Source organism: Lagenorhynchus albirostris, chromosome 20 (assembly GCF_949774975.1).
Source record: "Lagenorhynchus albirostris chromosome 20, mLagAlb1.1, whole genome shotgun sequence".
NCBI classification, from domain to species: domain Eukaryota; kingdom Metazoa; phylum Chordata; class Mammalia; order Artiodactyla; family Delphinidae; genus Lagenorhynchus; species Lagenorhynchus albirostris.
In genome coordinates this window covers 8,287,732-8,315,011 of record NC_083114.1, presented here as the reverse complement: position 1 = coordinate 8,315,011, position 27,280 = coordinate 8,287,732, and the positions used below count along the sequence as shown (strand labels likewise).

Sequence of the window (27,280 nt, the reverse complement as noted above, 5' to 3'; positions counted from 1 at the left end):
AAAATACTATCTGTAGCATTCTTTCATACCTTCTTGAAAGATAATGCAATTCTTTGGGCAATACAATAAGCAAACAAAAGGATGACGCAACAGTCACTGTTACAGCCTCCTTCTAGGCAATTCCATTAGTCTTATTACTTTAGTCTTTTTTTAAAATAAATAAATAAATTTATTTATTGGCTGCATTGGGTCTTCATTGCTGCGCACGGGCTTTCTCTAGTTGCGGCGAGCAGGGTTTACTCTTTGTTGCGGTGCCTGGGCTTCTCATGGCGGTAGCTTCTCTTGCTGCGGAGCACGGGCTCTAGGCGTGCCCGTGGGCTCAGTAGTTGTGGCACGTGGGCTCAGTAGTTGTGGCTTGCGGGCTCTACAGCACAGGCTCAGTAGTTGTGGCACACAGGCTTAGCTGCTCCGCTGCATGTGGGATCTTCCTGGACCAGGGCTCGAACCCGTGTCCCCTGTGTTGGCAGGTGGATTCTTAACCACTGTGCCACCAGGGAAGCCCCTATTTTTAGTCTTTTTAAACACTGTTGGGAATAACTGATGAATAATGATGAATCAATTCCAAGGATGATGAAATAGCAAAATGTTACAAAATACAGAAAAAAATAGGATCACTAAAACCCTTAATTTTTCTTAGATTTATAAAATGGCCCAAAGGACTCATATGGTAATTATGAGAGAAAATGAGTTTTATGGTATTTTTTAAAATAAGTCATATTTGTTCTTGTTTTGTGGAAGACCCTTAAGAAACAATAAAGTTCAAAACTATCAGTCCTTACAAATCATTAGAACTGCTCAAAAAAAAACCTCAAAAACTAAAATCAGGTCCTAATGTTATAATGAGGATTAAAATTCTTTACAAATTTTAAACAGCTGTATCATCTATACACTATTTCATTAATAAAAAATTACTATTTTAAGAGAGAGTAGTCAAGACAATGTTATTACTTCAAAGCTGCAAAGATTACACTGCCAACACAACTGCTCAGATACTTTTTCAAACTTCTCACTTTAACCCTGCAGAAAGGTTAATCAAAATCATATCATATCACCTAATTCTTACTGAATATTTCACTTAAAAATTCATTATATAGTAATACAAAGGTTCAGCTTTCAATAACTTGTCTAATTTATTATGTATTTATCTACATGCTGTTTAAGCTTTCAACTTCTTATACTATTTCCTATTCCCTTTTCTTTACCACTCTACATTAGAAGTTCAAAATTCATTAAACAAAAGAAATTCTTTATTTGGGCAAAAGGACAAAGTTATCACTGGTAATGTTGAACTCTAATAACTTTAAAATTTTAAATTGAACACTATCCATTTTATATTTGGTGAACTTATTTTTCCTTTACTTCATGAGAAAACGTAAACTAAAAAAGGAAGTTAGATTCAAAGGAGAAAAAAAAACAAACTAAAATTTTTTAGTTCTTTTGAACTAAAAACATGGGCTTCTGAACAGGTAACCTAAAAAGAAATGTGCCCAAATAATTTAGACATGTGATCACTTACCTGGATAAACAAAGTCACCAACATACAACATCTAATTTGCTCATCCGTTCCCTAGCCAAATCGGTTCCCTTTCCTTTTTATAACTGGCATCCGCAGTTGCTCTAACCATTACAGCTAGTGCCAGAGAAATATCTTTTGGCTAAAGGAAAAGCGCCAGGCAAAAAACTAATGAAAAAAGAGGATGGAATGAGAAAGCCTACATGTGGGAGAAGGCAGAGTGGACTGGGGGTGTCCCTCTGGCCCTGTCCTGACCCCAAAAGAAACCAGTAACTCTGAAAACAACCTACTCAGTAACTAATAAATCTTGGTTCTATTTTTAAAACATTTTAACAAAACAAAAAAACCTTATAAAGTTGAAAATTATCAACTCTCTATGATATGATACTCATGTTCAGCTATTTTACGAGATCTACCCAAGTATCGATACTTTGACAAGAGAAAAAAGCAAAATTTCTGAACCAAAAGGAAATACTTTACTGAATATCCCCCAAATGGCCTAGGATTTAAATATTCCCCTTAATGTTGAACACCCTGGCAAATTAGGTAAGAGGCAGGCCAGGGGATGTGAAATCACTTCAGTGTTAGTCTTGGGGTGGGGTCAGGGGAGAAAATAAAATATATAGGTTGAAAAGCTTTTCCGTCACATACATAATAAATACTCTTTCAGAATGAACGTTTTTATTAACATACAAATCTAAAGTGGAAAAGAAGCAGAGTTTTACTTTTAAATGGGTTGGGTCGTCTCATCTTTTAGACATGATGTGAAGAAACTTGTGGTGAAGATGCCCACACTGTATTTGATTCCCATATAGGTCAGATTATGGTACTCAGAATATTTAACCAGGATTTCGCCAATAAAAACAAAAACAAAGGAAAAGCAAAAAAAAGGACAAGTACATTATGTGTTAATGATAGAGGATGCATTTTGATGCCAGGCACATTGCTTCCCAATCCAAGGACAACGAAGACAGCATGTTACTGCAAGAGTCTGAACAGCAAAGATGGCCAGAATCCTCTCTCTTATGTAAAACAGAAACTAAAGAATTTCACTCAAAAGATGCAATAGGACAACCTGGATATTTTGATACTGTCAAGAAAATAAGAAGAAAATTATCTTACTTAAAGAATTTTATTCCTTCTGAATCGACATTGGCTTTCTGGAACTTTTTCGGTGGGTGGTTAAGACGTATCCATAGTTATTAAATCTAGAGTGTTAGCAACTTACTGCAGGGACAATGCAGGTTTGTTTCATGCTCTGAAAATACTTTCCCCCTTCCTAATCTGGTATTTAAAGTTGTCATAAGGTCTGTAATTTACCTGAAAACATGTTAGTATAGATAGCGTGCTATGGATGTGTACTAGTTTGCTCCAGGAAATATCTCCACTCTGGAAGCAGCTATTTGCCCTAAATGGGAAAACCCATTCGGGAAGTAATTAGTTAGGATTTAATCCCAAGGCCAGATGGCTATTGTAAATGCTTCAACTATCTTAATCTCCAGATTACACCAGAAGCTTTGTTAATTAGTAAAATGAGTTTTCTTGTGAACTAAGTGGCCCCGTTACTTAGTGTAACGGATGTTAAGAAATTCCTAGGGAAAAATGAGTGACATTAATAGCCATGGACTGATTGGAAATACACAGATGTCCGCCAGCCAGTCTGGTGTGGGCCGGGTGTCAAGGCTGCAGCGAGCCCCAGGGGCTGCAGGGTTGGGAGGGCAGCCATGGATCTGGAGGATGGGGGTTGCGTGGTGCAGATCGCGTTCTGTGTCTGATACTGTCACATTTGCCTCGGTAAATCTTTACAGAAAGGCTCAGTGAGGCAACACAAGACAGAGCAGCAACTGTGTTCAATTTACCCACAAAATTGATTCTGGTGCCTGCTCGGATAATACACGTGAGGGCGCAGAATTCTGACTCACTTTCATTGTAACCTGGTAGCCAAGGGGTAAGGAGGCACCTGGAGGCTTTATCTAGCTTCAAAAATTAGAGGCTAATTAGCTACCACAAGGTACGTAAAACGGAATTGCCAAATTGGCTTAAATCTTTGCAAAGGAAAAAAAAAAAGAAGAAATAAAGGAAAAGATTTGTGCAGATATGGTAAGTGATCCCTACTAAAACTTTCTAAGATGAGATGTATCTGCTGATACAATCATTTTGAAACGGAACTCCATTGCTAAAGTTTCATTACAAGACATTCATTTTACATAAATCTCCTCCATCTGGAACGCATTTCACTTGTCCATAAACAGAGAGCTGGACTAATTGTGAACGATTATTTTCATAAGGGCAATGCTCTCCTAAAGAATCCCCTTCAATGCAAACCATGAGCTAGTCACCTTTGAAAGAAAAGATATTCTTCAGGAAAGTACTTGTCTATATCAGATCAAAGAAATGGAAACAAGTGGATTCTAAAATTTACAGAGTTTATAGTTTCTAATATTTTCACTGCAGGCATGTGGCTTGTAAGTAATGACCACACGAAATTCCACTGTACACACAACTCATCTTTTAACGTCACGTCACTCTTTCGGTCTGACGTCCAACTCCAATCCCAGCCCCAACCCCAGGCTGGCCTGGCTGTGAGGCCAGCAGCTCCCAGGCACCTTCTGCCCACACTTCTAAAACTGGGGCATACGCACTATGGAAAACAGGGTGGAGGTTCCTTAAAAAGGTAAAAATAGTTACCATATGATCCAGCAATCCCACTCCTGGGTATATATACGGAAAAGACGAAAACTCTAGTTTGAAAAGATACGTGCACACCCCAATGTTCACAGCAGCCCTATTTACAGTAGCTAAGACAAGGAAGCAACCTAAGTGTCCAGCAACATATGAATGAATAAAAAGATGTGGTACATATGTATACAACAGAATACTACTCATCCATAAAAAAGAATGAAACATTGCCATTTGCAGCAACATGGATGGACCCAGAGATTATCATACTGAGCGAAGTAAGTCAGAGAAAGACACATTACACACATTATATGTGGAACTAAAAAATAATACAAATGAATTTATTTACAAAACAGAAACAGACTCACAGACATAGAAAACAAACTTACGGTTACCAAAAGGGAAGGGTGGGGAGGGATAAATTAGGAGTATGGGACTAACAGATACACACTACTACATATAAAACAGATAAGCAACAAGGATTTACTGTATAGCACAGGGAACGATATTCAATATCTTGTAATAACCTATAATGGAAAAGAATATGAAAAAAATGTGTAACTGAATCACTTTGCTGTACACCTGAAACTAACATGATATTGTAAATCAACTATGCTTCAATTAAAAAAAAAAAAAACCAAAAAACTGGGGCATGCATATTCTCAGAGAGCCTGGCACGTGCAACACTCCCTGAGCTCAACTGTACATGATGGCATGTCATCAAAAACACATTAAAGGTAAAACTCAACTGAAGGTGAGCTCTGTGAGGCTGCAGACCTTTGTTTTGTGCACTGATATATTCCCAGGGCATAGAAGAGTGTCAAGTGCTTAGTAGGTAACCACGCTGTAACAATGGATTCCATAAATACATATACCTACTATGTACTTACACGTGGGAGGCAGAGGCAACTAAGGATCCGGAGAGCAAGGTGGATGGGGTCCCTACCGCCAGAGATCTTACATGCCAGCAGGAGAGAGATCACAGATGAGCAGAGTGCCGACTACAGACTGTGCTACAAGGGAAATCAGCAGGACACTGGGATAGAGGATATAGAGGAAACCTCCTCAGACCAGGTTTGAGACGAACAAGGAGTTTAAGGAAGGGAGAAGGAGAAACGTGGACAGATGTGAAATACGTCCTGGAGGTGGAACCACAAAATTCACTCCTGGCTTGGACATGGGCCGTGAGAAAAAGGCTCAATCAAGGATGATTCCTAGGCATTTTGTTTTTCTAGGTTTTGTTGTTTTTATTTTAAGTTTAAGCAACTGGGTGACTTGATGGTACCATTAGCTGACGTCAGACTTAAAAAAAGAAATTTTGAACGAAGAAAACAAGTTCCATTTGTTAATTCAGGAAATCCATTAGACATCCAGTGGAGATAACAAGTAAGCAGCACAGTGCCTGGCAAAGGATAGGTGCTTCACAGTTAACTGAAATGCACAGCAAAAAATCTAAATTAATAAAATTTAATTTAAAAATGAGTCTACACTGGCTACTCTCTAACCCCCTGAGAAACAGTGTTGGCAACACCCACAGGAAACTGCTAAAGGGTGTTTTAACTGAACATGAGTCAGTCAACGGAACTAATTACTTCACTATTCTTTATGGACCTGCTAAAATCAAGTTCTCGTTGTATTGTGCAGTTAATGCCTTATGATAAGAGTAGCTAGCACTAAACTCTTTAAAAAAATACTGTACGTATCAATATAAAGTTGACTTTCTAAGAATTAAAGCCCAAAGTCAATATTAAAGATACGTTTGTTTCTTGGTTGAATGAATAGCTAAGAATACTGCCTTAATCAAAAATCTTTTCTAAACAGATTAGCTTTTATACTACAAAGCTACAGTAATCAAGACAGTATGGTACTGGCATAAAAACAGAAATATAGATCAATGGTACAGGATAGAAAGCCCAGAGATAAACCCATGCACCTATGGTCACCTAATCTATGACAAAGGAGGCAAGAATATACAATGGAGAAAAGACAGTCTCTTCAATAAGCGAGGCAGTGGAAAACCGAACAGCTACATGTAAAAGAATGAAATTAGAACACTCCCTTACACCATACACAAAAATAAACTCAAAATGGATTAAAGACCTAAATGTAACACCCGATACTGTAAAACTCTTAGAGGAAAACACAGGAAAAATACTCTTTGACATAAATCACAGCAAGATCTTTTTTGACCCACCTCCTAGAGTAATGAAAATAAAAACAAAAATAAACAAGTGGGACCTAATTAAACTTAAAAGCTTTTGCACAGCAAAGGAAAACATAAACAAGGCAAAAAGACAACATTCAGAATGGGAGAAAATTTCGCAAATGAAGCAACTGACAAAGGATTGATCCCCAAAATATACAAAACAGCTCATGCAGCTCAATATCAAAAAAAACCCAAACAACCCCATCCAAAAATGGGCAGAAGACCTAAATAGACATTTCTCCAAAGAAGACATACACATGGCCAAGAGGCACATGAAAAGATGCTCAACATCACTAACTACTAGAGAAATGCAAATCAAAACTACAATGAGGTATCACCTCACACCTGTCAAAATGGCCATCATCAAAAAATCTACAAACAATAAATGCTGGAGAGGGTGTGGAGAAAAGGGAACCCTCTTGCACTGTTGGTGGGAATGTAAATTGATACAGCCACTATGGAGAACAGTATGGAGGTTCCTCAAAAAACTAAAAATAGGGCTTCCCTGGTGGCACAGTGGTTGAGAGTCCGCCTGCCGATGCAGGGGACACAGGTTCGTGCCCCGGTCCGGGAAGATCCCACATGCCGCGGAGCGGCTGGGCCCATGAGCCATGGCCGCTGAGCCTGCGCTCCGCAACGGGAGAGGCCACAACAGTGAGAGGCCTGCATATCGCAAAAACAACCAAAAAAAAACAACTAAAAATAGAACTACCATATGAATGAAATTAGAACACTCCCTAACACCATACACAAAAATAAACTCAAAATGGATTAAAGACCTAAATGTAAGGCCAGACACTATAAAACTCTTAGGGGAAAACATAGGCAGAACACTCTATGACATAAATCACAGCAAGATCCTTTTTGACCCACCTCCTCAAGAAATGGAAATAAAAACAAAAATAAACAAATGGGACCTAATGAAACTTAAAAGCTTTTGCACAGCTAAGGAAAACATAAACAAGACGAAAAAACAACCCTCAGAATGGGAGGAGATATTTGCAAATGAAGCAACTGACAAAGGATTAATCTCCAAAATTTACAAGCAGCTCATGCAGCTCAATATCAAAAAAACAAACAACCCAATCCAAAAATGGGCAGAAGACCTAAACAGACATTTCTCCAAAGAAGATACACAGATTGCCAACAAACACATGAAAGGATGCTCGACATCACTAACCATTAGAGAAATGCAAATCAAAACTACAGTGAGGTATCACCTCACACCTGTCAAAATGGCCATCATCAAAAAATCCACGAACAATAAATGCTGGAGAGGGTGTGGAGAAAAGGGAACCCTCTTGCACTGTTGGCGGGAATGTAAATTGATACAGCCACTACGGAGAACAGTATGGAGGTTCCTTAAAAGACTAAAAATAGAACTAGTATATGACCCAGCCATCCCACTACTGGGCATATACCCTGAGAAAACCATAATTCAAAAAGACACATCCACTCCAATGATCATTGCAGCAGTATTTACAATAGCCAGGACATGGAAACAACTTAAGTGTCCATCAACAGAGGAGTGGATAAAGAAGATGTGGCCCATATATACAATGGAATATTACTCAGCCATAAAAAGGAACGAAATTGGGTCATTTGTAGAGATGTGGTTGGTCCTGGAGTCTGTCACACAGCGTGACGTAAGTCAGAAAGAGAAAAGCAAATATCGTATATTAACGCATATATGTGGAGTCTAGAAAAATGGTACAGATGAACCTATTTGCAGGGCAGGAATAGAGACACAGACGTAGAGAACAGACATGTGGACACAGGGGCATAAGGGGAGGGTGGGACGAATTGGGAGATTAGGATTGACATATATACACTACCATGTGTAAAATGGATAGCTAGTGGGAACCTGCTGTATAGCGCAGGGAGCTCAGCCCAGTGCTCTGTGATGGCCTAGATGGGTGGGATGGGGGTGGAGGTGGGAGGGAGGTCCAAGAGGGATGGGATATATGTATGCCTATGGCCGATTCACTTCATCGTGCAGCAGGAACTAACACAGCGTTGTGAAGCAATTATACTCCAAAAAAAAAAAAAAAAGATTAGCTTTTACTATATTAGATTGAGCATACTTAATGATGATTATTCAGTAGTACAAGCACTTTGGAAGGTGGAACCCCAGCTGAATCAGGGTTTGTTGAGAATTCACACTGAATGGGTAATTCTTGCTAGAATCAATCTTGCTAGGAAACAATCTAAGAAATTCTTCCCACCAGTAGAATGTAAAAGAAGTTCCCACCAGAGTTATTTTATCAGCCTTTGGAACAGGATGCGTCAATAACAAGCATTAAGGAGACTTAAGTATAGTGATTGCTCTGCAAATGAATTTCAAAAAGTGATCAGCTTAATTTAGACTACAAGTTAAAGGAACGAACTAGAGCAGAGTTTCTCAACCTCCATATAACTGACATTTGGGGAGAATTCTGTTGTGGGGCCTGTCCTGTACATTGTAGGGTGTTTAGCAACATCCCTGGCCTCCACCCACAAGACGTCAAACGTGGGATCCCCAGGGGACCCCAAAATGAGAACCAGCGATCTAGAGTAATGCAAATTACGGATTGTAACCTACGTACGTCAATATGGAAATCTAATGATCTCTGGTAGCCAACTTCCAAGATGGCCTCAGTAACCCCTACCTTCTGGTACTCGGGTCACCTGCTCTGGGGGATGCCGGCTGCCATGTCGTGAGCAAGCGTCACGTGGCAGAGAGGCCACCGAGGTGTGGAACTGAGGCTTCTTGCCAAAAGCTACCCAAGTAAGCTGGGAAGCTCCTCCAGCCTCAGCAGGCGTTCAGATGCCTCGGCGCTAGCCAATCACACAGTAATGACGACCTCACGGGAGACCACGGGCCAGAACCAGCACTCAGAAACGCTGAGACGATAAACGTTTTACGTCACTAGGTCTTCGGGGAATTTGTTACATAGCAACACGTCTATCTGTCCCAAACACAAAAACCTCAGCAGATGAATCTTTCCCACTTAGTAACAGAATCACTACATTCTTTACCAAAGGACACACAGGACTGCTTAGTAGCCATTTATCTTTTCTAGGCAAAAATGAGACAAATGGGTACAAAAGTGTTTTTCTTGAATTTGAGTGTGGTTTGGGGGGGGGCGGTGGGCTAGAAATCAGAACAGACTGGTAACTTGATTTATGTGGTAAAAGAAAACATTTTCCGCTAAGAAGTCCTTGAAAATCTTCACGGAGATGCACATACCAAAGCTGGTAGCTCACTGTGCCTCCCGTCCCAGGACACAGCCACTGAACACAGGGCTTTCAGGAGGGGGAATTCCAGATGGAACTGTGGCCCCAGCTCAGGGCTGGCGGCCCACAGAATGACGGAAGCCCACAGGGCAGCTCCGTTTCCCCAGAGCCAGAAGTCACGCCATGCTTCCTACTGACACGGGCACATTTGTTATCCCACTCTGTACAGAAAAAGCTAGAATAATTACTAAATGAACTTGGATTAAGCAAATCTTCAGATTGTATCTTACTGGGAATAAACGATATTCCAAGCAAACAGTCCCACACTTCTTACATAACTTGGCTAAAGTCTCTTGCACTTAAACTACCTCTGAGGGTGTTACGGGCTGAATCGTCCCCCACCCCCAAATCCGTATGTTGAAGTTCTAACCTCTAGTAGCTCAGAGCATGACTGTGTTTAAAGAAAGGGTCTTCACAGATGTAATTAAGCTAAAATGAGGTCACTAGGGTGGGCCGCATCCAATATGACTGGGGTCTTATGAGAGAAGAACGGACACAGACACATGCAGAGGGAAGAGCACGTGAATTCACAGGAGACGGCTGTCCACAAGCCAAGGAGAGAGGCCTCGGAAGAAACCAACCCTGCCAACACCCTGATCCCAGACTTCCTCCAATTGTGAGAAAATACATGTCTATTGTCTAAGCCACCCAGTCTGTGGTGCTCTGTTTTGGCGGCCCGGGCAAAGGCATACAGAGGGTTATCTAGCTACCTTTGTATTTCCTGGGTCCTCTGTGATCTGGTGGCATCTCCTAATCACAGAAACCACATCGTCAGGAGATTAACGTGCGGACCCAGAGTAAAGAATGTCACAGTGAACCCGATTTCCAGAAACTGCCCATCAAGGGATTGTTAGAATTGAAGTCTCTGATTCTGGCCTTCTTAACTTTAACCAAGACGTCTAATATCAGAGGAGGGAGGAAAAACATAGAATTAACTCGAATGACTTAAGTAGAAATAACAGAAGTTGAATGATTTGCTATTAAAGTGTCGACTCTAAGCAGCTGGAAAGGGGAGGGCCATGTCCTGTAAGTCACACTGAGCCGGCTGTCACTCAGGATAACGTCCCCAGACTAGGCGCGCAAGCCGGTCGGGCTGAGGAAGAAAGTAAAGCTTTCAGCGAATTAAGGGAGTCGAACGGCTGAGAGGAAATTTTTGAGGAGACAAAATGTGAGGGACAAATTATTCTGAGGTCCACATCCCATAGAAATGGTAATGTATGAAAAGAACAATTTACCACATCCAATTCCAACTTCGCTTGTTGAGTGTTCACTGTGCCTGGTTCTGTGTTAAGTATTCAGCACGCATCTCATTTAATCTCCACGCCAACCTCATAATTACATATCATCCCCAATCAAACACGAAGAAATAAGTTCAGAGAGGTTATATAATTATACATCCACAGAATAATACATAACTATCTATAATAAACATATGATTAAAATTACTTTCCCATTTGTTTTGCTTTTTAAAATGTGACTACTAGGAAAATGTTAATTACACGTAACTTGCATTGTATTTCTGTTGGACAGCCCTGTTCCATACTACATCTGTTAGGAAGGAAAGTACTTGATTTGCTTAATCATGGTAGACATTCAACTAGAAGTCTGAGGAATGAAAAGTTTCTGGTGCTTTTAAACTTACAAAACGAGATGAGTTATCATTTTTCACAGTCTTTGCGTTTCCAAATGATTCCAGGATTGGATTTGCTTGCAAAAGCTGCCGTTCAAGTTCCCCCTAAAAGACATTACACACACACACACACACACACACACACACACACACACACACACACAAATACAAGCAAATATATGTTAATCTAACATGTCTACTCCAGTCCTCAGGGAAAAAAAAAAACAAAGCAAAACCAAACACTGCCTCTTTTGCTCAGTATTTTCATTTTATTTGCCATCCAGCAAACTTTGTTGTTGGCTTCTTACCTTGGTCTTATGGGCTCTGCTAAAGGAAAAAATTAGCATCTATCATGTGCTCACAAGGAGAAGAAAATGTCACATTGCACAGTGATGGTAAATTTAAGGACGGGGCACATAAATTAAGTGGAGAATTTTTAAAATAAAGCAAACTGGTTTTCATGAAATGAAATTTAGCATGATACTTCAATTAAGGACATATTAATACTTATACTCCTACTTATTTCTACTTTGCCTCGTTCCAAAGATTTAAGGCAGCAAATTCTAATAATTTCCACTGTACTGGTAATAAGACTTGCCATTTTTCCAAGGGTTTCACATAACATCTTAATGATGTAGACAGGGCAATGTCCTCATCTCCGGTTTCAGAGACGACAAAGATGGCGATGCTACTGAATTCTTGCACATATTTAAAAAGCTAAGTGTACTGTATTTGGGTATAATGGTCATTACTTATATGCAAATTAAGCTATAAAACAGACTTTACAAACAAAATACGTTAAGTATATATATGCTTTAATCATGAAACACAACAGAAGGCTGTATGGGGAAGCATGAGGCATTTCTGTATCCCTGGAATGTAATTTCAGAATTACACTGTAGGACTTAAATAAATCTGCTCTTTCCAAACACAAATCTTACCCCTGTATTTTAAAATACCCACAGTATACTAGACCTCAGGAAAGGATAAAAACTGCTAGCTACTGTGATGCTCTAAGCAAAAACAGAGTACAAGGAAGCTCACATAAGATTTTAAAATTAATGGCCACCTGCCCTGTGACGTATTACACTACCATTGACTCCAAAATCGGGAACAGATCTATGCCACACATGCAGTCTCAGGATCTGACCCAGGTGTGGTTCACTCCACTGAAAGGGTAGGAAATGTTCCTGAAGTATGTGACACAGCGAGGCGCTGCAGTGTTACACGTCTACTCTGGAGCATTTATCTGGACTGTCCCATTGTCTGGATTATTTTCCCAGGTTTTATCTATAGTCTACTACTGTGTTCAACTGAAACCAGCCAGGAACCAGTCCTGCCATGTGAATGGCATGACGTGGCATCAACTCACATTCCTGGCTTTAGCTAATATGCTCCCTGTATGGGGGATCTTCCCGTTTATGGACTTCAAGACACCAGACTACTTCTGATGTAAATTTTCCTAAACACTACATGCTGTCAAAGTTTCTTAAACATGGTGTCCTGAACCAACGTTAATGGCTGACAGTCATCACTACGAACAGCAGCCGTTGTGCTGTGACGCAGAAGCACAACCACCCCTGGAGGTTAGCGGCCACGGCCATCACTGCGCCTGTGCTAGCATCTCGCAAAGCTCTCGGTGCGCTGGCAATGCAGTAATGATTTGGGCTCCAGAATCCCTTAACCTCACTCAGTCTGCGTGATCGGGGCGTAGAAACTGTCAGAAAAACCCGGACTTGATAAGTGGGGCACTGCCTTTACCTGACACTCCTACGGTTAGATCAAGGAGTCAGAATACAGATGCCTTAAAATTACACACTATCCTACCAAATCATAATAAAAATACTTTCAATAATAATCTATCTTTAAAATATTTTCCTAACTTGGAGGTAGAACAAATATTATATACCTCATTTTAATATTCCCTAGACACGGCTTCAAGAACTCTGGGTCAAGTTTATAGATTCTTTTCTCCTTTGCGTGTGTATGCGCGCGTGTGTGTGTACACGCACGTGTGTGCATGTGATCCACTGATCCTGATTCCATTCTTTCTTCTCTTGCCTTAAAGGCACCGGCTGTATACCCTACACGAGGTTAGTCAGTATCACGCCAAAATGATGCTCTGTGAACGTTTGCTGAATGGGTGGGTAATCAGCGGTCCGAAGACATTCTAGCAGTATTTGGGGAGGGGATGGTGGTGAGCCAGAGGTGGAAGTAAGATTTGGGTTAAGGGTCCTCGTAATCACTGTCATAACCACAGGCCTGGGTCCCTGCTTTGAAGGCCACAACATTAACAGGAATGTGGTGGTACTTCTCTTCCAATGGATTTTTGACATCATTGAGACCAAGTAAAGACCTCAAAAACTCATAAATGAATCACAAAGAGCTTGACACAGAGCTAATCATCATAAAACACACAAAAATGATCTTTAAGAAATTACCACTAAAATTTGACCATTTCTGCCTTGAATAATTTCACATTTAGATAAACAGGGCTAACAGCTCTCAACCAAATTATGAAGCCATTTACAAACCATCAGGGGACAGTGACTAAGTGCTAACCTCTCTGCTGGAACTCGGATGGGCAATGTCCCTTTTCTATTCTATATAGTAATGAGTAATGTCACTTGCGAATGTGGGGAAAAGAAATCAGCATTAGCTATTTAAATTATTTTTAAAGTTCTAAGTATTTAGAATGATACGATGCTTTAAAGGTTTACCAATCGTGATGAAAACTATACCCTTGTGTTTATTACACAATATATTATATACACTTGCTATATGATAGATATAGGATGAGTTTTAAATTGGTTAAAAAAAATTATATATATACATACACCTCTTTCAAAACTCCAGTTCAGCCAGCAAGGGGACTCGGGCTGGACTCTTGCTGCACCTGTAGGCCTGATGGGCAAAGCTGCAGGCGTCCCACTGACCGCAGAGTACGGTTGGAAGCTGGCGGCAGCAGTCAATTGCCATGTTTAGAACCAGACTCTCATCTCGAGTGGCAGGCTCTAGTTTCTGTGCTTGTTACCTGCTATCTATCACCTTTCTGTCTTAGTTCAAGGCAGTTTAGACCAGTAGATAAGAGTCATCCGGAAGCTGCCATCTAGAGGTGGATGACTCAGGAGTCAGTGGGCAGGTGGGCTGGCTTGAAGGGGTCATTCCCAGGGGATGGTCCAGTCTAAGAAATTAGTCGTCCTCAAACCTGCTCTGAAATCGTACCACGTCCAGGCTTTGGAGTGGCCCTGAACACTGTGCCAGACATCGAGGGTCTGTAACAGTGACCTACGATGAGGGAATATGGGCACTGGAGCTGTACTTGCTGTTGGCCGGGGCATTAAGCCAAACGAGGACTCATTTTGTTACGGTAAATAAAAGTTGAGAGGTAAATGGTTTACTTCTTAAATACCGTGACCTTAATTTTGAAAATTTATTTCTTACATTTGTTCCTATTTCTATAATGAAGTTATAAGGTAAACATAAAAAAATCGGTCACTTCACACTGCTAGGATGGCCTTAATAAAAAGACAATGGCAAGTGTTGCCCAGGATATGGAGAAACTGGCCCCCTCAAACACTGCGGGGAATGTAAAGTGGTGCAGCCTCTGTGGAAAAGTTGGGCAGCTCCTCAAAAAGTTAAACAGAAAATTACCACAATCCAGCAATTCCACTCCTAGGTATACACTCAAGAGAACTGAAAATGTATGGCTACGTGAAAACTTATATATTGCAGCATTATTCGTATTGGTGCCAAAGTGGAAACAATCCAAATGGCCATCAACTGGTGAAGGGATAAACAGAACGTGACAAATTTAATAGAACAGGTTATTATTTGGCCACAAAAAGGAATGCAGCACTTACACAAGCTCCAGCATGGATGAACCTTGAAAACATTATGCACAGTGAGAACCACATATTATATGATTCCGTTTGTATAAAATACCCCGAATAGGCAGATTCAGAGAGACAGGAAGTAGATGAGGGATTTCCAGGGGCTGGGGGAACATGGAAGGTGATTCCTAATAGGTATATGGTTTCTTTTGGGGGTGATGAAAATGTTCTAAAATTGATTGTAGTGATAATTGCATAACTCTGGGAATACACTGAAAAAAAAAAACAAACACTGACCTGTACACTTTAAAGGAGTGAATTTTATGGGACAGGAATTTAAATCTTAATAGAGTTATTTAAAAAAAAGAATGAGCAAAGAGACAAAGGCTCACAATATCAGGAGCCTACAAATGCCTTCCACTTTGTTTTTACAATTTATACTGCTGTTTAGTAATAAAATGCTAGCAATTGACACAAACTGTTCCTGGGAATCTGAGTTTTGCCAATAAAGTTCAACATAAATTTGGAAACCAGTGATATTAAACCAAGAGAAACACTGCCTTTGCAAAGTATAACCATTACTTTACGGTAGTCATCCTCAAAATGGGGCGAGGAAGGCATGCCTGCGGGCGCCCGGGAAGGGCAGGGGGTGTGGGGAGAGAAGTAAGTTCTCGACTCAACCCTCCCCAGGGTGTGAGCAGTCCCTATGCTCAGGAGTATCTCATATTCCTCAGGTGCGCTGGGGAAGAAAAAGTAATTGAGAACCAGCAGTCTTCTCATGTTTCTAAAAACATGGCATAGCTACTACTTGACTAGCTTTAACATAACCTTGGGGAAAGCAGCATGGAAGATTCTGCGCAGAGTGCGAACATGCAACAAGACATGCAAATCAGTAATGACAGTGCAGCACGGCCCAGAGAAGCTGTCGCCTCGCCTTCTTGAAGGATACCTGCTTACGGGGGTTCATTTGACTCAAAGTAAAATCTAGGGGTAGGCATGCTACTCACACACCACAGGGATCCGCTCTGTAGTTTAAGATGACATCGAAACAAAATGTTAACAATGATGATTTATGTAATCCGCAGAGGATTTGGAAAAACGAAATCTGTACGTTAACTATTTAACACTATCTTGCTAGTGATCTAAGTACATATTAAAAGGTCATTTAGCATGTACTCTAAAACACAAAGAAAAGCTGGTTGCTGGTCTAGAGATTCCTTCTTTAACTGGCAAAGAAGCCCTTAAATATCATATAGGATAATGATTATTTCATTCATCCTCCCAATGCGTATCACTGGTCTGGTCTACAGCTAAAAGCAAAAGGACATCCTGGGCCTTCATAGGTATAGTACAGCTTTAGTGTCTGAGAATTTCTTAAGAATTCTAAAAAAGATATCTGAACGTCTCAGTATCTGGGACTATTCCTTTAGATGTTTCTGATCGTTTATGTTAAGAGATTGTTTTCATAACACTATCATTTCTTGCTTTATGCTAGCTTTGCACCACTGTGCTTGTGGAAGACACACCAGCACCGTTCCAGTGCGAGGGAATGGGCTGTCCAAGTACAGACGCCCCATTCTATCCAAGGCATCTGGCTCAGCTCCGCCCTCCCTCTCTTGCCAAGTAGCAGGAAATGCTCCGGTTCATGGTTTGTTCATTGCTATGCTCTGCGGAGCTAAAAGGCGGGCATCTGATAATTAGGAATAACATTCCTCTGCTACTTGCCCTGGATAAAGAACACCCTAAATTTATGTATTAAATACAATGAGACTTTGGGGTTAAAACACTTACCAGGCCCTACAATGTTAACAGATCAGAAATTTTTTAAGTTGCAACTTTTCGAGCTGCAGCCCCCAATTCAAACTTTAACGTGTGGCATAAAGTTAGGTTTCCACCTGCTTAGGGAGTATTAAAGTAATTCCACCTGGTAATTGACATGTGAAACCCTAAGTTTACAGGCTTCATAAACATATGATTCAATGTCATGATGAAAGGGTAAATAAATATTAAAATTCCTCTAGAAAACAAAGGTAAAGCAAACGGGCATGCTGCTTCTCAGGAAAGAATAAGCCTCAAAGCAACACAATTTCAAAACTCAATATTTTGTTCATAGGAGATGTTGCTCAGAACTAATGGTATTTGTTTCTAGTAGAGATTCAATCCAAAGACAGAAATTAGTGCAAACACTCATGACTTAAGAAGCATAAAGAAAAGCACTTGCCTGGTGTTTCACTGGTTTAGGTGATTCCTGCTGCTCGTTACAAACAGATAAATGCAAACGTTAGCGAGTTTGGGTCTTTTCCTAGCGGTAAAGCCACACACATCCAAAGCACCAAGTCAATGTGCAGTTTAGAACTGTGAAAGCTGGTATGCCTGGCATCTCTCAGGGAGTGTTAACTACTACTTCTCATACCTACAGATTAAGGATAACTGACGTCTACATTCTCACCCCTTTTCTATCATCAATTCTCCCCAAATTTCTATCCTCCCCTCGGGCTGCTGTGGGTGGTAGCTCTGTAGGTTCAGGAAGAAGCGCTGAAAATATCTGAGGATCTTCTTTTGGTGGAAACGAAGAAGCCTTCCTAAGCACTGCTCATCCATGTTTAACAATCCCCACCACAGCTTTGTAAGAAATTAGGCTTCGAGTTACAACCGTAATTCCAGTTTGCCCTGGTGGAATCGCTAGTTACTAACAATTTCCTGATGCCCTAGCTCCCTCCTTGCTGGGTGGGGAGTGGCGGAGACAAGGGACCTGTCAATTACAGCAGCACACTGAGGACGCTTGCTTTCTGATTCTTGTTTCTGAAATTACAGAAGAATAAATCTAAGGGTTTGAAAAAACAACAGCAGAACAAACACTTACAGGAATATTATGGTCCTTTCGTCCTTTGTGTGAAGAAGCGACATGAGCAAGGTACTGAATGACTTTCTTAGTATTTTCTGTCTTCCCGGCACCCGATTCACCCCTGGAAGAAATATTAACACAGGCTGCTTTACGGAAAGCACAGCACACACATTCCCAAACTATAATCGACAAAATTAAACTGAGTTGGAACAAGAATTAGTAGAAAGTAAAAAGAGAATAGGTAGGGAAGAAGAAGAAAAAAAAACTATCACCAATAGTTGGAAAATTATTATTTTTAAATGGCATAAATTAACCCAAATATGTTTTGGTAGATGCCAGTAAGGGGACAGAGGAAAATGTTCACAACGATTTTTTTTTTTCTCCTTGGAATTGGGGGCTCCTCCAGAGAAGTGAAGTTTATTAGAATGTTTGTGAAGCAATGCCTCAGCGCCAGAAACACATCCAGCACTGGAAACAGAATTCCTAGAACAGTTAAGTTAAGGCAATTTAATCTGAAGGAGCTGAATGAACTCTGGGATGTCCGCGGATTACTGACAGCATCTTCAAGGCCACTAGACGCCCTCTTGGCTCATCCCTCAGACCAGGCTGACGGTGGTTCTCTCCCCTAGACCCACACAGCACCTTGTACATGCCTCATACACACATCTTCACAGTGATCACCAGCCTCACCCGAGGTAAGGACAAGGCCCCATGCGTTTGCTGATTTGTACGTTTGTGTAGTTTCTTTTTTGTTGTTTTTTTTTTGCGGTATGCGGGCCTCTCACTGTTGTGGCCTCTCCCGTTGAGGAGCACAGGCTCCGGACGCGCAGGCTCAGCGGCCATGGCTCACGGGCCCAGCCGGAGCCGCATGTGGGATCTTCCCGGACCGGGGCACGAACCCGTGTCCCCTGCATCGGCAGGCGGACTCTCAACCACTGCGCCACCAGGGGAGCCCTGTGTAGTTTCTTTTTAATCCACGTAACCTTGTGCAGTGTTGACACACAGCCAGGACGTAATTTGTAGAGAAAAGGAAGGAGTGCTACGAATTTTGTTATGAACTGGGACAAATGCTATCACTTCCTATGTTTTCTATCTTCAAACGAGGCTGGCACATTTCAAAGGTTGCTTTTCATTTCTACTCAGTACTAAGCTTGAAATTCAGGCAAGCTGCTAGCTTACAGTGTGATCCTTGAATTATGGCCTCTCTGATCAAATACCTGAGGTTCCCCAAGACCCTGGCAAAGCAAACCTACCTGGACAACGAATAAAATCTCAATTTGGATTAAAATGAAAAACTGTAATATATAATTAAATTAATTTTCTAAAAATCAACAACAAAAACACCCCAGGAACTCAAAAATGTTATTATACACACGGCCAACTAGTGATCCTCTATGCCTCTTTTATTTAAGGCTTAAAAATCTATTTTTTCAAACTCTGACCCTTTCTTGAAATTGTACTTGGAATTGTACTATCTGAACTGCCCCCAACATGAGTCCTTTAGGTTTCCTGGTTGCATTACCTCCCTAACTCTCTGCACCCAAACACCACCGAGGTGTTGGGCAAAAGGGTCCTATTGATCACTTAGTTGTATGGCTTTGAGTAAGGAAATTAACTTCTCTGGAAATGGACATCATCATTGGTAAAATGTAGGAATAGGATTAGACCCTTTCCCGCTCCAAGATTTGATGATTCTAGATACAACCCACTTACTGGTGTCTAAGAGTATTTTACATATTAAGCTTATTAACCACCATCTACTGTTGTATTAACAACTGTCCCCTTCTTTGTTTTGCCATCTAAGTCTACTCTTAGGTACTCCAATCCACCAAACCTTCTATTAAGGTTTCTGCCTGCTATTCAGGCTTCGAAAGGCCTTTCCAGCACTAACATTATATCCATCTATATTTTCATTTCTATATCATCTATATTATTAAAACCATCTATATTTTCTTCCAAGACTTTGATGGTTTCACCTTTTACAACTAAGTCTTTAAGTAATTTGAAAGAAAAAAAATGTATGGTCTGAGGTCAAGATTGAATCTCATTTTCCCCTCAAATGATTGCTGAATTCTGTTGAATAAATGAATATACGTCCTACACAAATTTATTCTAGGCTCTATTTGATAATTTTTTGTTCCTGTTATTAATTTCACCACCCTTATATTTTCTACCTGGCTACCGTTGGTACATAGATAATGATCTTCGTTCATTCATTTATTCAACACATATTTGCAAATCATCTTCTATGTGTCGGGCATCCTTTTAAGTGCTAGAGATAGAGCTGTGGACAAGGTCCTTGTGCAGCTCAAGATCAGCAGAGACTTAAAGTAAACAAGAAAAACAAATGGGATATTACATGTGAGGGAGGCGACGAAGGGAACAAGGAGGCGGCTGAAAGGGAAAAGGCAGAAAAGCAAAGGACAACTCCCTGGAGATGCCATGGCGGGAAGGAGCCTCCTGAAAGGTGAGCAGGACCAGGCAAGAGAGGGCCTGGGGCAGAGCATCCAGGGGGATGGGAAGACAAATGCAAAGGCCTCAAAACAGAAAAAAGCTCGGTATAGGGCTTCCCTGGTGGCGCAGTGGTTGGGAGTCCGCCTGCCGGTGCAGGGGACGCGGGTTCGTGCCCCTGTCCGGGAGGATCCCACATGCCGCGGAGCGGCTAGGCCCGTGAGCCATGGCCGCTGAGCCTGCGCATCCGGAGCCAGTTGCTCCGCAACGGGAGGGGCCACAGCGGTGAGAGGCTGTTCAGGATTTAGATAAATAACTAGCAAGGCAGACAGTGGCAGTACCTCCTGCCGAGGTGGGAAGGGGTGGATGTGGTGTACCCTGGAGCCATGGGAAAGAATCTGGATTTTATTCATGTGTAATTTGGTAAGAGCTATGATGTCGGTTTTCTTTGTTTTGTTCTTAACTTTATTCAAAACGTCTAGTGTTTCAAGCTAAGCATGATGTTGGCTGTTGGTTTCAAACAGATAATTTTTCATTACATCAAGAAACGAGCCTCATAGAGCCTGGGGATGACTTGTCTTGGAAACAGCTGTGATCGGTACTCGTCAGCTTGTTCGCCTCTGAGGTTTCCCAGCTAACCCCTCTCAACTGGACATGCTTCAGTGTGTCCTGGAGGCATTTTTTGCCCCCATCTGTCACACTTACTTGGCTGTACTTGACAACCACCTATGAACTCTGCTACATTTTCCATATTTCAGGTCTAAGGTACCTCCGGCTAATAGAAAATATTGCTTCAAAGACAGATGTATTCCAATACCTTACGGTTGAGGTCCCAAGAGGGGAGACAGCTTTATACTCTCGCCTCAAAATGGGGATAATAGCTTCTGACACGTAAGGTTATTGTGAAGGAAAAAAATACAGTCCATCTAAAGCTTATAATTAGTAGTCAGTAAACATTACCCATTATTGTCCACTCAGCTGTTCACCCACCACATAGGAGGGAATTTGAATTACTAAACTCTCTACAGTGTTAGTAAAGTGGTTAAGAAGTGGGCCATGGTGTCCTGGTGACCTACTTAGATTCAAATCCCATCTACCACTTCCTAGCTTATGGGGCTTTGGGCAAGTTACTGGGCTCTCTGAGCCTCAGTTTATACTCCTTTAAAATGAGATCCGGTTACTTCAAAGGACTGAGATAATGCATGTAAACAGCACAGCATGGCACCCAGCCAGAAGTTTCTCCATAAATGTCAGTAGTGGTAACAACTATGACAATGGTCAACAGTGATGATAAAGAAATTGACAGAAGTAAAAAAGTGATAACCTCTGATTTGACTATGAAAGACGTGGCAGGATCAAAGGAATATAATTCTTAGAAAAGTTTTTTTAAGGGGAAATGGCACATCTGTCCCAGATGGAAAAGGGGGAAGTAAAGCAGCTTGAACAAAAGTAAATGGGCAGAGCTCCCCTGGGGGCGCAGTGGTTAAGAATCTGCCTGCCAATGCAGGGGACACGGGTTCGATCCCTGGTCCAGGAAGATCCCACAGGCTGCGGAGCAACTAAGCCCGTGCACCACAACGACCGAAGCCCACGCACCTAGAGCCCGTGCTCTGCAACAAGAGAAGCCCGCGCACCGCAACGAAGAGTAGCGCCTGCTCACTGCAACTAGAGAAAGCCCCCGCGCAGCAACGAAGACCCAACGCAGCCAAAAATAAATAAATATATTTTTTAAAAAAAGTAAACGGTCAAGGGAACCACAAAGAAAGCTCAGCAGACTCCTCTTGAAGAAAATTAGGAGAATCCTCAAAGGTAACAACAGGCCAAGCCCTCAAAGAGTGAAGAAGACAAAGGGAATCTGACCTCATTTCCACCAACGAGACAAGATCTACCAATGCACTAGTTCTATACTGTAAAGGACGGCTTGTTTCATTGCTGGTCTCTGGGGCACAAGTGCAAGGTTAACGGGAGAACAGAGCAAGCAGCCTGCTGGGTGGGGTGCCCTGTTGGCTGTTGCAGCACATACAGGATGTAAAAGATCAGGAGTTTCTAACCTGAAGGGGTTTGTGTTTTCCAGAGAGATCTGTGGCTTTCACTGGCTTCTCAAAGCAATGTGCGATCCAAACAATAACATAAAAAACCACAGTGGTGAGAAGCACTGATGCAGACGGTTAACGCATGATCAGTTCCGAGATCTTTCTCTGAATCCCTTCCGGACTGTGGGTATTTCCCCAAAGAGAACCCTCCTTTCCCAGATTTTAATTGGTTTTGCTTTTATTCTCTCTGGATATTTGGAACAGCAAATTCAGTCTAGCTTCAAAAACACTCTTTGCCTGAAGTTCTTGCTTTAGATAACCGCAATTAGAAAAATACATATTTTACATAAAACATATAAATATACATATATATATATATATAGCATTACTCAGTGACTTCCTACAGTTTCAAAACTCCGTTCTATTAGAAAGCAGCTTACTAGGAAGATCGAGATAGACTTGGGTTCAAGTCTTCTATTAAACACTAATACCAGCTAGTGTCAGCCGTGGTATGTGAATGGAGATAACAGGGGTATTGCAAAGATCCATGGAGATGACATTTGCAAAGATGTTCGTTCCTGTTTCTGCCACATTTGCCTGGAACATTTTAGACTTCTGTTTACAAGTTGATTTGCATACTCGCTCCCCATAATATAGCTGTCACTGAGATGCAGCCACAGTGATCTAAAACCCCCCACGTTTTAAGACTTGAGGACACATAAAGCAAAGAGTCATTAGAAAAGCAAACTGAGGTCTAGAGAAGCTCACTGTCTGACCTAGGGTCATGGTAGAGCTGGGACAAACCCAAAAAAAACAAAACAAAAAAACCTATCCAACAACACAATGGTTTTTAAACTACAACACACTTTTTGTTGCCTTCACTATTTTTTTTAAGACTATTTTTTTTAAGACTATTTTTTTTAGAGCAATTTTAGGTTTACAGCACGATCGAGAGGAAGGTACAGAGAGTTGTAACCCCTGCACCCCCGCACACAGCCTCCTCTGTGATCAACATCGGTCACCAGAGTGGTACATTTTTTTACGTAGGATGAGCCCTAAGTTCATAGTTTACATTAGGGTTCATCCTGGGTGTTCTGTGGGGTCTGGACAAGTGTATAATGCCTTGTATCTACTATTACAGTATCACACAGAATATTTTCACTTCCCTAAAAATCCTCTGTGCTCTGCCTATTCAACTCCCCTCCGCCCCCCACTCGCCCTGGCAACCACCGATCTATTGATGCTTACTATCTTCATAGTTTTGCCTTTTCCAGAATGTCATCTAGCTGGACTTATACGGTATGTAGCCTTCTCAGATTGGCTTCTTTCACTTAGTAATGTGCACTTAGGGCTCCTCCATGTCTTTTCATAGCTTGATAGCTCATTTCTTTTTAGCACTGAATAATACTCCGTTGTCTGGATGTACCACAATTTATCCATTTACCTACTGAAGGACATCCTGGTTGCTGCCGAGTTTTGACAATTATGAACAAAGCTGCTATAAACTTTCAAGTGCAGGTTTTGGTGTAGATAGAAGTTTTTAATCCTTTGGGAAAATACCACGTTGTCTGATTGCTGGATCGTATCGTAAGAGTACGTTTAGTTTTGTAAGAAACCGCCAACCTGTCTTCAAAAGTGGCTGCGCCATTCTGCATTCCCACCAGCATCTAGTGAGGGTTCCTGTTGCTTCACATCTTCAGCAGCATTTGATGCTGACAGTGTTCCAGATTGTGGCCAGTCTAGCAGGTGTGTAGTGGTGACATGATGTGGAACATCTTTTCAGGTGCTCCTTTGCCATCTGTGTATCTTCTTTGGTGTCTGCTAAGGTCTTGGGACCATTTTTTAATTGGGTTGTTTTCCTACAGTTGAGTCTTTTAAGAGTTCTCTGCATATTTTGGATAACAGTCCTTTATCAGTCATGTCTGGCTTATCTTCTTGATCTCTTGACATTGTCTTTTGCAGAGCAGAAGTTTTTAATTTTAATGAAGTCTAGCTTATCAATTATTTCTTTCATAGATGTCTTTGGTTTTGTACCACAAAAGGCATTACCACACCCAAGGTCATCTGGGTTTTCTCTTATGTTATCTTCTAGAAGTTTTATGGTTTTTCATTTTACACTTAGGTCTCTGATCCATTTTGAGTTCATTTTTGTGAAGGGTATAAGATCTGTGTCTAGATTCTTTTTTTTCTTTTTGCATGTGGATGTCCAGTTGTTCCGTTTGTTAAAGAGACAATCTTTGCTCCATTGTATTGCCTTTGATCCTTTGTCAAGATCAGATGACCACATTTATGGGGTCTATTTCAAGGTTGCCTTAGCTATTTAATCAATTCTATCGATTTGGGTAACTTAAAACTTTTCAGGTATGTTACTTATAGCAAGAATCAACTAACTGTTTGAAATCCAGGATGGCTTATCATTACCACTTAATGTAATATTTGTATAGGACATAAAATTCCTTAACAACAAAAGAAAATCTACTGTCACATCCTGATAGAAGACCGATATGAAGCAACCACTGTTTTATAATACAATTGTTACATTATATACAAACACACTTAAAAGGAGAAAAACTAGAGTTAACCAGCAGTTAGAGTCATAAAATGTAAGCAGAGTATTCTTTAAAAGGGGGCTTAGAGAACAGAGTAACTTCTTCACCAAGGGTGACTGAATTTTAATTATAATGAGAAGGGAAGTCAACATAAGGATTACACTCTTAACAGGATTTCACTTCCAATTACATTGGGTGCTCTCCCATGATCAAGGAAGTCCTTGCCGGGATACTAAAGGATCCAAGCCACCTGCTTGGTCATAAGTGGGAGAGCTCACACTGCCTGGCCTGAGTCTGCAGAAGTAAAGGCTAGTTGGGGAGCTGTACGCAGATGAGGCCAGAGGGTAATTTACAAGTTCATCCTTTTAGGGGATAAGTAAATTAGAGAGTAAATGACTAAAAAAGTAGAGCTTAAACAGGAGCTGTCAAACTACTTAAATACTGGTTTTTTTAAAAAATGGTGCTTCCAAATGTATTTTCTCTTTGTGATACCTTTGTAAACATAGGTACTTAATATAAAATAACTACTAAATAAAATTGACTAGTTATTCTCATACAGAAATCTTAATTAGCTCAGCTGTGTACTAAACTTAAGAAGACCTGGGCTTCCCTGGTGGCGCAGTGGTTGAGAGTCCGCCTGCCGATGCAGGGGACACGGGTTCGTGCCCCGGTCCGGGAAGATCCCACATGCCGCGGAGCGGCTGGGCCCGTGAGCCATGGCCGCTGAGCCTGTGCTCCGCAACAGGAGAGGCCGCAACAGTGAGAGGCCCGCGTACCGCGGGGGGGGAAAAAAAAAAAAAGAAGACCCAGGTTACATACTCCTAGAGTTCTTTATTTGGTGGATCCTGAAAGGCACCAGGGAACATATCATATTTTCTTAAGTCTGGGATACCTTGTTTAACATTTTCATATTTCTCAAGTCACAATGTAGCTTGTAATAGATATAAGCATGAAAAGCTATTTGTGATTAAATATCATAACCGGTAGATTATTATAGAATTACTAAGAATTAAAATATGGTGAGGCTAAAAGAAGTGAGGGTAGGAATTGGCTGGATACAGGAGGGAACTTTCTGGGGTGATCATAAAGGCAGTGTTCTCTATCTTGATAGGGGTTTACGTTACACAAATAACTCAGCACTTATATACTTCAGATCTGTGCGTTTCATTATATGTAAATTTTATCTCAAAAGATAAAGATGTAAATATTGGACTTTAGTTAACGTTATGTATGAAGTATTCAGGGGGGAGTGTGCTGACCTTTACAAATGCATCAGATGAAGGGATTAACAGCCCATCAAAGTGGTTTTCAGTTTAAACTGAAAACTATCTGAACAATCAGCGGCCACAGAAAGGAATGCCATCCCGCCTTACGCAGAGCCTCCTGAAAATACAGCTGCTACGGGACCCCACCCCAGGGAGTTTCCGGATTGGGAGGAGAAGTCTGACCCCTAGCAGCAGGAAGTGCAAATTCAGCTGTCCACTGGCATCATAAAGCCTGATAGAACCCTCCATACTTTCCCCCAGAAGGCCTGAGCCTCCTACAGCACTCCTCCTTTTATTAAATTTAGTATTTAAGCCTTTTATTTCTGGTTTTCAGCAAGTTACTCATCACTGAGCACTCCCACACGCATGCGCGAATACACCCTTGTCTTTCCTCGTGTTTGTCTGTTGTCAATTTGCAGACACCCAACCACAGGACCCAAGCTGGAAAAGTTTTCCTCCCAACACAGACAATAAAATGGATTGATAGATGGATAGAGCAATGAACAGATCAATATATAATAAAGCGGAGGCTTCCCTGGTGGCGCAGTGGTTGAGAGTCCGCCTGCCGATGCGGGGGACACGGGTTCGTGCCCCCGTCCGGGACGATCCCACATGCCACGGAGCAGCGGGGCCCGTGAGCCATGGCCGCTGAGCCTGCGCGTCCGGAGCCCGTGCTCCGCAATGGGAGAGGCCACAACAGTGAGAGGCCCACGCACCGCAAAAAAAAAAAAAAAAAAAAAAAATATATATATATATATAAAATAAAGCAAGTATAGTAAAATATTAATGGTAGAATCTAGGTGGTAGATATATGGGTCCTGACTGCAAAATTCTTTCAACTTTGCTTTACGTTTGAAAATATTTATAATAAAATGTTCAGAAAATTCAATTTTAAAAAAAAGAAAGAAAAGAAAACAAACATGGTACTTGATGACTGCTACTTTGTGTCCACAGAGAGATAACCAGCTGCTAGGAGACTTACCTCATAAATCCAAGCCTG

At 41.2% G+C, this 27,280-nt stretch overlaps 1 protein-coding gene across 3 annotated transcripts in view; it reads right to left on the bottom strand.

The window, feature by feature from the left end:
* Positions 1 to 27,280, bottom strand: part of MYH10 (myosin heavy chain 10) — a 135,138-nt gene that overhangs the window by 66,575 nt on the left and 41,283 nt on the right. For all 3 annotated transcript variants that reach the window (XM_060133392.1, XM_060133394.1, XM_060133393.1), the window contains exons 5-6: positions 18,001 to 18,103; positions 11,317 to 11,409 (exon numbers count right to left, since the gene is read on the bottom strand). In XM_060133392.1, the coding sequence (XP_059989375.1) occupies positions 11,317 to 11,409; positions 18,001 to 18,103 (196 nt within the window). The remainder of the gene's footprint in view (positions 1 to 11,316; positions 11,410 to 18,000; positions 18,104 to 27,280) is intronic.